This window comes from Eumetopias jubatus, unplaced genomic scaffold, assembly GCF_037043125.1.
Source record: "Eumetopias jubatus isolate StellerSeaLion01/CBP00866 unplaced genomic scaffold, mEumJub1_p1.0 scaffold_1, whole genome shotgun sequence".
Taxonomy (NCBI): Eukaryota; Metazoa; Chordata; class Mammalia; order Carnivora; family Otariidae; genus Eumetopias; species Eumetopias jubatus.
In genome coordinates this window covers 129,313,965-129,325,851 of record NW_028274807.1, presented here as the reverse complement: position 1 = coordinate 129,325,851, position 11,887 = coordinate 129,313,965, and the positions used below count along the sequence as shown (strand labels likewise).

At 42.2% G+C, this 11,887-nt stretch overlaps 1 protein-coding gene across 1 annotated transcript in view; it reads left to right on the top strand.

Annotated features, from left to right (window-relative positions):
• Nucleotides 1-1,873: 1,873 nt before the first annotated feature.
• The window catches only part of COL6A5 (collagen type VI alpha 5 chain), a 100,472-nt gene continuing 90,458 nt past the window's right edge, over nucleotides 1,874-11,887 (top strand). Inside the window, exons 1-2 of the mRNA XM_028099230.1 lie at nucleotides 1,874-1,940; nucleotides 3,169-3,768. Coding sequence (XP_027955031.1) covers nucleotides 1,874-1,940; nucleotides 3,169-3,768 — 667 coding nt within the window. The remainder of the gene's footprint in view (nucleotides 1,941-3,168; nucleotides 3,769-11,887) is intronic.

Sequence of the window (11,887 nt, the reverse complement as noted above, 5' to 3'; positions counted from 1 at the left end):
ATAATAGTAGAAACAACTCAAATGTTCATCAACAGAAGAATAGATTTTTTAAAATGTTGTATATCCATACAATAGAATATTAGCCATAAAAAAGAATGAAGCACTAGTACATGTCACAACATAGATAAATCTTGAAAACATTATGTTAATGAATAATTCCAAACACAAAAGGCCATATGTTATATTATTCCATTTATAGTAATGTCCAGAACAGGCAAATCTATAGAGAAGAAAGTAGATCAATGTTTGCCAGGGTCAGTTGGAAGGAGAGGGTGGGGATTAACCACTAAGTGGTATGGGGTTTCTTGTGGGAAGGGGTCATGAAAATGTTCTGGAATTAGTGATAATGGATACAAATTCTGTGATATACTAAAACATATTGAACACTGTAAAGGGGGTAAATCTTACAGTATGCAAATTGTATCTCAATACTAAAATTAATGAATAAGTAAAATATGTGGTATTTTAGAATACGATGAATATAGATTTAAAAGTCATCGTTGACATGATTCAGCCACTAACTACTGGGGAGCCTTGTTAGTAGCCATCCTTAGCAAGATAAGGGGTTAGTCTAAATGATCTGTTGGGTCTCTTCCAAATCTAGATTCCAATGATTCTTTCAATCTTCCTTAATAATCATCAATTTCAAAAGAAGTGCTGGAAAAGTCAACTCTAGAAGAAAACCCAGCCCTTATACCTTTGGTATCTCACTTAAGGCAGCTCTATTTTTAATATTGGTCATTTGATCTCTTTTCCTCTTTATAAAGAACAACTCTGAATTGATGGAATTCCTAAAAGATTATAATGTCCCCTGAAGATTTCTGATTGATTGTGAGCTGCATGGAGAGAAATGCTGAGCTTAAGTAATTTGTAAAACTGAGTATCTGTAAATGAGAGAACAGTTTTCACAAGGGTTTCATGAAGAAAGAGACATGAGGGGGTGCCTGGGTGGCTCAAATGGTTAAGTGTCTGCCTTCAGCTCAGGTCATGATCCCAGGGTCCTGGGATCAAGCCCCATGTTGGGTTCCCAGCTCAGCAGGGAGTCTGCTTTTCCCTCTCCCTCTGCCTCTCCCCCTGATTGTGCTCTCTCTCTCTCTCTCTCTCTCAAATAAATAAATAAAATCTTTAAAAAAAGAGAGAGAGAGACATGGATAGCCGTTGGCTTTTTTGAGCCAAGGTGTGAACACACACGCTAGTCATTGTTGACATAAAAATAGAAGGTTAAGGTGGCACCTAGGTGTCTCAGTCAGTGAAGCCTGATTCTTGGTTTCAGCTCAGGGCATGATCTCATGGGTCATGGGATCGAGCCCTGCTTTGGGCTCCATGCTCAGTGGGGAGTCTGCTTGAAGATTCTTTCCCTCTGCCTCTCCCCCCACCCCCCCTAAAATAAATAGATAAATCTAAAAAAAAAGTAAAGAATAGGTGATTTGTGAGGACACAGATTTCATATGACACATATGTTTGGTGGTTAAGAGCTTGGACTCTGCAGTCACCTTGTCTGGGTTGGCATCCTGGATCTACCACTTACCAAGCCACTCTGTGCTGGTTCCTCATATGTCACATGGCCAGTGTATTTGTCCCTCCCCGTAACACAGTTGTGAAGATTAAATTAGATGATACTCATAAAGCACTGAGAAAAGTATCTAAGCCATGGCGAGGACTCAGCAAACGTTAGCATTCTCTGTTTGCAGTATATACTCCAAATGCTTCATGAGCATTTTAAACACACCTGGCATTACTTGACAGGTACTTGTTCAGTGAATTGCATTCTAACCCCGATTCTCCAGTAGTTATTTCTTGTTATACAATGAGATTTTTCATATTGTACATAACATTTTTTACAGAATAAAAGCAAGAAACTGTCATTAACAAAATGAAGATCCTGCTAATTATATTCGTCTTAATCCTTTGGACTGAAACATTGGCAGATCAGAGTCCAGGTACCGGTATACTTTATGTTTATTATCATTTAGGAAAAGAAACATTTTTATGCCTTAACTAATATTCAGTTTAATACATAGAAACAGAGGATTTATTTATGTACTTAAAAAATCAAAGCAGACAGCATTGACTGAATCGTAGTTGGAGGCATGCTATGTCAAGTAAACTTAATCTCTCAAAGGTGACAGAAAGCCAGGGGCAAAAGCATGAATTATGCTACACCTGGCTAGAAGAACTTTAATTATTCATTGATTTGCTTAGGTTCCAATGTTCCATGTCTCTGTGAATAGAGTCGACTCATTTGTTTTGTAGGTCAGTCTGCATCCTAGGATTTCCTGATAAACTTCTGAGTTAACTTGGAAAGAGAGAGAGCAATTGTTAGGCATTTACTAGCACATCACTAATTTCCAGCATGAAGGTGGCCAACTGCTAAAGTGGATGCTGGTGGTGCCTCCCTTGGGCCCAGACTCTCTTCATCAGGCTAGTACACTGCTCGCCCCCCACCCTACCTCTGGACCCAGCTGCTGTGAATATTGCCTGTAACAGCTCACAGATATGGCCCACTTTCTCAAGAGACTTGCTCTTGGCTCTTCTAGAGTCAGCTAATGCAGGAGATTGTGCCCATAGCCCTCCGCTCCTTCCCTGCAATTCCTAGGGAGGGTCTGCAGCCAGTGACTGACTGAGAGAAGAGTATAACAAACTGGCCCTCTTGCCTCAGAGAGTGACATGCTCCAGAGTCCTCTCAGATCAGGCAAATATGGTGCTTTGCTCCTCTCCTCCTTCCCTTATCCTGCTTCCCCTCAGTGAAGCTCCTGCCCCCCTAGTCCCTGTCTTAGATCTGCTTCTAAACTCTCCAACCCAAGACACCTGCTTACCTGATATGGTTTCTAAAAGTTACTCTTAATCCACAGACCACTTGGGGGGCTTTCTTGTTTATTCTTTAGTATATTATCAGAGTTTGGAGTTCCACAATCAAAAAAAAAAAAGTCTCTGGTATAGAGTTGAGAAAGAAAAGAATTATTGCTTCATTTTACAAAAGTCCTCTTGTTTGACATTTTCACAAAAACCAGAACAGTTTCTTCTGTTTGACCTCCAGAAGACATTTTCCTTGGGGTTCTGAGTTACTCTTAACTGAGGGCGTAATCTCAAATGAGTATTGTGGTCTCAAATGTAAAGGCTGAACAATCAATTACCCTGTTTAGGTTTGTTGTCATTTTATTTTGATAGGGCCGGGCCCTGAGTATGCAGATATCGTGTTTCTGGTGGACAGCTCTGATCACCTGGGAACTAACTCCTTCCCTTTTGTGAAAGCGTTCATCAACAAAATGATCAGCAGTCTGCCCATAGAGGCCCACAAGTACCGCGTGGCCCTGGGCCAGTACAGTAACCAGCTCCACAGTGCGTTCCAGCTGAGCACCTTCAAGAGCAGGAACCCCATGCTAAACCACCTCAAGAAGAACTTTGGCTTCATGGGCGGCTCCCTGAGGGTGGGCAACGCTCTCCGGGAGGCTCACAGGACCTACTTCTCTGCACCGGCCAGCAGGAGGGACAGGAAGCAGTTTCCCCCGATTCTGGTGGTCCTGGCTTCCGCGGAGTCTGAGGATGACGTGGAAGAGGCCTCTAAGGCCCTGCGGGAAGACGGGGTGAGGATCGTCTCTGTGGGGCTGCAGGATGCTTCTGAGGAGGAGCTGAAGGCCATGGCCACTGCTCAGTTCCATTTCAAGCTCCGGTCGGTCAGGGACCTTGGCGCGTTTTCCCAAAACATGACACAGATCATCAAGGAAGCCACCCAGTACAGGGATGGAGCCGCCCCTCCCGATATAGAAGGTAAGGAAGGCCTGGGTCCCATGCAGGCAGCTCTGCACCTTCCACCCTCATCTTCTGCAGCTTGAGTCCTAGTTCTGGTGATTCGCCACACTGAAGTCCTGGACATTTCTACACTTTCCTGTCAATTCCAACTGCCGTATCTGCTTGTGTCTTTTCTCTGACAGGCACCCTCTTGCACTCATTTGTCTTCTCACAGCTTGGATGACTCCTGACATCATTTAAATCTCAGCCCCGTAGTCTTATCCTGTTGGAAGGCTTTCCTTTCAAATTTCTTTCGTGTGCCTCACAGTTCCTTTGCATGCTTGATGACAGAAGCGCCTCCCAGAGTGAATGATTACTCCTTTTTGTGTTGGTCTCCTCCGCCAATGAACTGGTGGCATGTTGAGGGCAGAACTGGGCACTTAGATGTATCTATGTATTCTTCAGGCCTACACAGTGCCTGACAATGAGCTAGCATTCTATTTCTTTCTTTTTTTTTAAAGATTTTATTTATTTATTTGACAGAGAGAGACACAGCGAGAGAGGGAACACAAGCAGGGGGAGTAGGAGAGGGAGAAGCAGGCTTCCCGCGGAGCAGGGAGCCCAACGCGGGGCTTGATCCCAGGACCCTGGGATCATGACCCGGGTCGAAGGCAGACGCCTGACGACTGAGCCACCCAGGCTCCCCTAGCATTCTATTTCTTAATGAGCGAATAAATGGAAGTCTTACAGATGAAGAAAGAAGTTCCGAGTCTGTTCTCTGGCCCTCACAGTCCTGGCACGGTATGAGGCCCATGGTGAATGCTCCGTAAATGCCTGTCAGCTAATACAGAGTGACACTAAATGGGAAGGATAACTTTCAAATGAGACCAGGCGGAGAAGAGTATACCCTCGGTTGTACAGTAGAGCCACAGTGGGCTACGGTCTTGAGCCCTCCATCTGCTGTGTTGGCTTATCCCCTCCTGCACTGTTTCTTTCTCCTTACACATGAAATCTCTCTAATGAGTGTCAGGACCTGCTAAAGACAGGAATTTGACTCATTCCCCCTCTCAGTTATCCAATCATTTTGTGCTTGTATTTTCTACATCTAAGACACATTTTTCTCCACACATTTTAACATTTTTGACATTAGGATGTGTCTTGCAATAATGCTATTTTTTTTCAGTTTCTAAGAGCTGCCATTAAATAATAGCATACTTGACAGTAGACTGGATCTTCAAATTGAATATTGGAAATATTTCTGACAAGCTTATGGGTATGAACGAGACCCATGAATAGCTCAAATTGAACTAACTCAGCACCCTTTCTTGTATAATGTAGCACCTTAGCTATCACATCCCCCAACATAAAAATTTTCCCCAACTTATTTTCTGAGAGCCACCAAGAGTTTCTCGTATGGCATCACAGGCCCTTCCTCTCCGGCTCCATCATCCATGATGATGCCTGTTGTGTGCACAGCTGCCAGAGAGTAACACCTTACTTCAGTTACTGCAGCTGGTTTCCCTTGGGGGATGCTGTTTCTCAGCTTTATCTCAAAGCAGCCACCCATCAGAACCACCAGGTGCCACATCCGCCTTCCCATCAGCCGCTGCACATCCCTGTTTTTCACACAGAAATGCAAAAGACCTCCTTCTCATCTGCTTACATTCTTGATCCCCTTGGCCAAAAGGAGGAATACTTATGACCCCCCCTGACTTACAATGTCTCACGTGAAAAATGCTTTATTATGTCTTAAGTGAGTGCTCCATGGAGACCTCAAAACAGAAGACTCTTGAGTACAAATAGTTTACTTGGCAGGTGATCCCAGACAGCATTAGGAAGGAATGGGTAAACTGAGACCGGAAGCTGCCTACGCAGTGTTGATGATCAGGCAGGCAGAACCGGCCAGTGCACAGCTCCAGAAAGGCACTCGGTAAGTGTGCCGTACTCATGAGAGGCTCCCACCATTCTCTCCAGAGTAAGGTAGAAAGAGTTCCTGGCAAAATGGATTTTCTTGGCTGCCTCCGCACTTAGTTGGTAATGATGGGCCATTCTGAGCAGGTACTATCTAGTTCTAAGACTCAAGGAAGCCACTTGGTATGGTACAAAGTGCTCTGAACACAAGGTCAGAAGACCCAGACACTGCCACTAGCTGGCTGTGTGAACTTGGGGAATTGATGTCATCTCTCTGAGGCTTGCATCAGCATCCTCATTTGTAAGTGGTAGGAGCTAGGATGACCTTGAAACTTCCTTTCTGCCCCACCATTACTGATTCCATGGCTATAGCTATGGCCTGGTTTTTTAGTAGGACCAGTTCAGGCCTTAATAACATATAGACACTAACATAACATAATAAAATAAAATTTAAAAAAATTTAAAAATAAATAAATGACATATAGATTCCCTGAATAATAGGAAGTTTATTTCCCTTTAGCATTACAGGGCTGCTGATCAAGGTGACCAGCTGTCTCTCCTCTATTTAGATACTTGGGTTGGTGGTGGCTCTTCTATCTTCACGTATAACTTCCAGGGTGCCCTGGGAATTGTGACTTCTGAGGTGCCCTGGGGATTGTTGTACAGCTGGTGGGTGGGGAAAAAAGATGAAAGATCACTCATGGGAAGGTTTTGTGGGATAAGCTTAGAAGAGACACACATTAGTTTTGCTCACATTTCATTATCCAGATTTTAGTCCCATGGCCACACCTAGCTGCAAGTGAGGCTGGGAAGTCATGTCTAGCTCTATGCCCAAGAAGAGGAAATGGGTTTTACTGAGTGTTTACAAGGTTCTACCACAGTTAGTGTTGCTTCTGAGGCACCAGGAAATCCCTTTCCTTCCACTCTCCTGATCTCTCACTCCTGCTGCCTTGGAGAAATAGCAAGTTCTTATGATTTATGTTCTTTTTCTTTCAGAGAAGAAACCCTCCTGTAACCCTCCACTCTGGGGACCTGGGACATCCTTCAACTGTATAGGTGGCTGCTTAGTCTGTGCTCTGCAGGACAGTAGGATTTTACCACCTTCTTAGAGGGTTCTGTGTGCTGATTGTGCTTCTCACCTAATTTACTTCACAACAATATAGTACAACAAGGTTTTGCTTGATGGGATATTATCCTTGCCTTTAGAGGTTAAGAGTAAGAACTTCAGAGTCAAGGAGGTCTAGATTTAGACTCTGGCTTGCCTGCTAATGGCCTTGAATAAGTTATTTAACCTCTGAGCTTCAGTTTCCTTACCCATAATGTGAGGATAGTAGTGCCTACCTTGATATGGGTGAGATGGCTTGTATGGCATTTGGCACACAGTTTACTGTTATTCATAGTAATAGCTATTTGCAAATAAATACTAACCCGAGTAGGTCATGCTGGGAGTTTGTTTTAGCTAACTGCATGGGGTGCAGAGCACATTGATAGATTTATGAGAATTATTTGTTTTTTAATTTTTTTATTGTTATGTTTATCACCATACATTACATCATTAGTTTTTGCTGTAGTGGTCCATGATTCATTGTTTGTGCATAAAACCCAGTGCTCCACGCAGAACGTGCCCTCTTTAATAACCATCACCAGGCTAACCCATCCCCCCACCCTCCTTCCCTCTAGAAACCTCAGTTTGTTTTTCAGAGTCCATCATCTCTCATGGTTCATCTCCTCCTCCGACTTACTCCCCTTCATTCTTCCCTTCCTGCTATCTTCTTCTTCTTCTTTTTTTTTCTTAACATATATTGCATTATTTGTTTCAGAAGTACAGATCTGTGATTCAACAGTCTTGCACAATTCACAGCGCTCACCATAGCACATACCCTCCCCAATGTCTATCACCCAGCCACCCCATCCCTCCCACCCCCCACCACTCCAGCAACCCTCAGCTTGTTTCCTGAGGTGAAAAATTCCTCATATCAGTGAGGTCATATGATACATGTCTTTCTTTGATTGACTTATTTCACTCAGCATAACACCCTCCAGTTCCATCCACGTCGTTGCAAATGGCAAGATCTCATTCCTTTTTATGGCTGCATAATATTCCATTGTGTATATATACTACTGCTTCTTTAACCATTCATCTGTCGATGGACATCTTGGCTCTTTCCACAGTTTGGCTATTGTGGACATTGCTGCTATAAACATTGGGGTGCATGTACCCCTTCGGATCCCTACATTTGTATCTTTGGGGTAAATACCCAGTAGTGCAATTGCTGGATCGTATGGTAGCTCTATTTTCAACTGTTTGAGGAACCTCCACACTGTTTTCCAGAGGGGTTGCACCAGCCTGCATTCCCACCAACAGAATAGGAGGGTTCCCCTTTCTCCATATCCCCGCCAACATCTGTTGTTTCCTGACTTGTTAATTTTAGCCATTCTGATGGGTGTGAGGTCATATCTCATTGAGGTTTAGATTTGGATTTCCCTGATATGAGCGATGTTGAGCACTTTTTCATGTGTCTGTTGGCCATTTGGATGTCTTCTTTGGAAAAATGTCTGTTCATGTCTCCTGCCCATTTCTTGATTGGATTATTTGTTCTTTGGATGTTGTGTTTGATAAGTTCTTTATAGATTTTGGATACTAGCCCTTTATCTGATATGTCATTTGCAAATATTTTCTCCCATTCTGTCGGTTGTCTTTTGGTTTTGTGGACTGTTTCTTTTGCTGTGCAAAAGCTATTTATCTTGATGAAATCCCAATAGTTCATTTTTGCCCTTGCTTCCCTTGCCTTTGGCGATGTTTCTAGGAAGAAGTTGCTGCGTCTGAAGTCGAAGAGGTTGCTGCCTGTGTTCTTCTTTAGGATTTTCATGGACACTTGTCTCACGTTTAGGTCTTTCAACCATTTGGAGTCTATTTTTGTGTGTGGTGTAAGGAAATGGTCCCGTTTCATTCTTCTGCATGTGGCTGTCCAATTTTCCCAACGCCATTTGTGGAGGAGACTGTCTTTATTCCACTGGACATTCTTTCCTGCTTTGTCAAAGATGAGTTGACCATAGAGTTGAGGGTGCATTTCTGGGCTCTCTATTCTGTTCCATTGATCTATGTGTCTGTTTTTGTGCCAGTACCATACTGTCTTGATGATGACAGCTTTGCAATAGAGCTGGAAGTCCGGAATTGGGATGCCGCCAGCTTTGCTTTTCTTTTTCAATATTCCTCTGGCTATTCGGGGTCTCTTCTGGTTCCATACAAATTTTAGGATTATTTGTTCCATTTCTTTGAAAAAAGTGGATGGTGTTTTGATGGGGATTGCATTGAATGTGTAGATTGCTCTAGGTAGCATTGACATCTTCACAATGATTGTTCTTCCAATCCATGAACATGGAACATTTTTCCATTTCTTTGTGTCTTCTTCAATTTCTTTCATGAGTATTTTATAGTTTTCTGAATACGGATCCTTTGCCTCATTGGTTAAATTTATTCCTAGGTATCTTATGGTTTTGGGTGCAACTATAAATAAGATCAACTCCTTGATTTGTCTCTCTTCTGTCTTGTTGTTGGTGGATAGGAATGCCACTGATTTCTGTGCATTGATTTTATATCCTGCTACTTGACTGAATTCCTGTATGAGTTCTAGCAGTTTTGGGGTGGAGTCTTTGGTTTTCCACATAGAGTATCGTATCATCTGCAAAGAGTGAGAGTTTGACTTCTTTTTTGCCAATTTGGATGCCTTTGATTTCTTTTTGTTGTCTGATTGCTGTGGCTAGGACTTCTAGTACTATGTTGAATAGCAGTGGTGATAGTGGACATCCCTGCCGCATTCCTGACCTTAGGGGTAAAGCTCTCAGCTTTTCCCCATTGAGAATGATATTCGCTGTAGGTTTTTCATAGATGGCTTTTATGATATTGAGGTAGGTACCCTCTATCCCTATACTCTGAAGAGTTTTGATCAAGAAAGGATGCTGTACTTTGTCAAATGCTTTTTCTGCATCTATTGAGAGGATCCTATGATTCTTGTTCTTTCTTTTGTTAATGTCTTGTATCACGTTGATTGATTTGTGGATGTTGAGCCAACCTTGCAGCCCAGGGATAAATCCCACTTGGTCATGGTGAATAATCCTTTTAATGTACTGTTGGATCCTATCGGCTAGTATTTTGGTGAGAATTTTTGCATCCATGTTCATCAAGGATATTGGTCTGTAATTCTCCTTTTTGATGGGGTCTTTGTCTGGTTTGGGGATCAAGGTAATGGTGGCCTCATGAAATGAGTTTGGAGGTTTTCCTTCCATTTCTATTTTTTGGAACAGTTTCAGGAGAATAGGTATTAATTCTTCTTTAAATGTTTGGTAGAATTCCCCTGGGAAGCCATCTGGCCCTGGGCTTTTGTTTCTTGGGAGATTTTTGTTGACTGCTTCCATTTGCTTAGTGGTTATAGGTCTGTTCAGGTTTTCTACTTCTTCCTGGTTCAGTTTTGGTAGTTGATACATCTCTTGGAATGCACCCATTTCTTCCAGGTTATCTAATTTGCTGGCATAGAGTTGCTCATAATATGTTCTTAGAATTGTTTGTATTTCTTTGGGGTTGGTTGTGATCTCTCCTCTTTCATTCATGATTTTGTTGATTTGGGTCATTTCTCTTTTCTTTTTGGTAAGTCTGGCCAGGGGTTTATCAATCTTGTTAATTCTTTCAAAGAACCAGCTCCTAGTTTCGTTGATCTGTTCTACTGTTCTTTTGGTTTCTAGTTCATTGATTTCTGCTCTGACCTTTATGATTTCTCTTCTCCTGCTAGGTTTAGGCTTTCTTTCTGTTCTTACTCCCATTCCTTTCAGTGTAGGGTTAGGTTGTGTATTTGAGACCTTTCTTGTTTCTTGAGAAAGGCTTGTATTGCTATATACTTTCCTCGCAGGACTGCCTCGCTGTATCCCAAAGATTTTGAACAGTTGTGTTTTCATTTTCATTGGTTTCCATGAATTTTTTTAATTCTTCTTTAATTTCCTGGTTGACCCATTCGTTCTTTAGTAGGATGCTCTTTAGCCTCCATGTATTTGAGTTCTTTCCGACTTTCCTCTTGTGATTGAGTTCTAGTTTCAAAGCATTGTGGTCTGAAAATAGGGAATAATCCCAATCTTTTGGTATCGGTTGAGACCTGATTTGTGACCTAGGATGTGATCAATTCTGGAGAATGTTCCATGGGCACTAGAGAAGAATGTGTATTCTGTTGCTTTGGGATGGAATGTTCTGAATATGTCTGTGAAGTCCATTTGGTCCACCGTTTCATTTAAAGTCTTTATTTCCTTGTTGATCTTTTGCTTAGATGATCTGTCCATTTCAGTGAGGGGGGGTGTTAAAGTCCCCCACTATTATTGTATTGTTGTCAATGTGTTTCTTTGCTTTTGTTATTAATTGCCTTTTATAATTGGCTGCTCCCATGTTAGGGGCATAGATATTTACAATTGTTAGATCTTCTTGTTGGATAGACCCTTTAAGTAAGATATAGTGTCCTTCTTCATCTCTTATTACAGTCTTTGTTTTAAAATCTAATTTGTCTGATATAAGAATTGGCACCCCAGCTTTCTTTTGGTGTCCATTAGCATGGTAAATTGTTTTCCACCCCCTCACTTTCAATGTGGGGGTGTCTTTGGGTCCAAAATGAGTCTCTTGCAGACAGCATATCGATGGGTCTTGTTTTCTAATCCACTCTGATAGCCTGTGTCTTTTGATTGGGGCATTTAGCCCATTTACATTCAGGGTAACTATTGAAAGATATGAATTTAGTGCCACTGTATTGCTTGTAAAGTGACTGTGACTGTATATTGTCTGTGTTCCTTTCTGATCTATGCTGCTTTTAGGCTCTCCCTTTGCTTAGAGGACCCCTTTCAATATTTCTTTTAGGGCTGGTTTTGTGTTTGCAAATTCCTTTAGTTTTTGTTTGTCCTGGAAGCCTTTTATCTCTCCTTCTATTTTCAATGACAGCCTAGCTGGCTATAGTATTCTTGGCTGCATATTTTTCTCGTTTAGTGCTCTGAAGATATCATGCCAGTCCTTTCTGACCTGCTAGGTCGCTGTGGATAGGTCTGTTGCCAGTCTAATGTTTCTACCAGTGTAGGTTACATATCTTTTCTCCCGAGCTGCTTTCAGGATTTTCTCTTTGTCTCTGAGACTTGTAAGTTTTACTATTAGATGTCGGGGTGTTGACCTATTTTTATTGATTTTGAGAGGGCTTCTCTGTGCCTCCTGGATTTTGGTGCC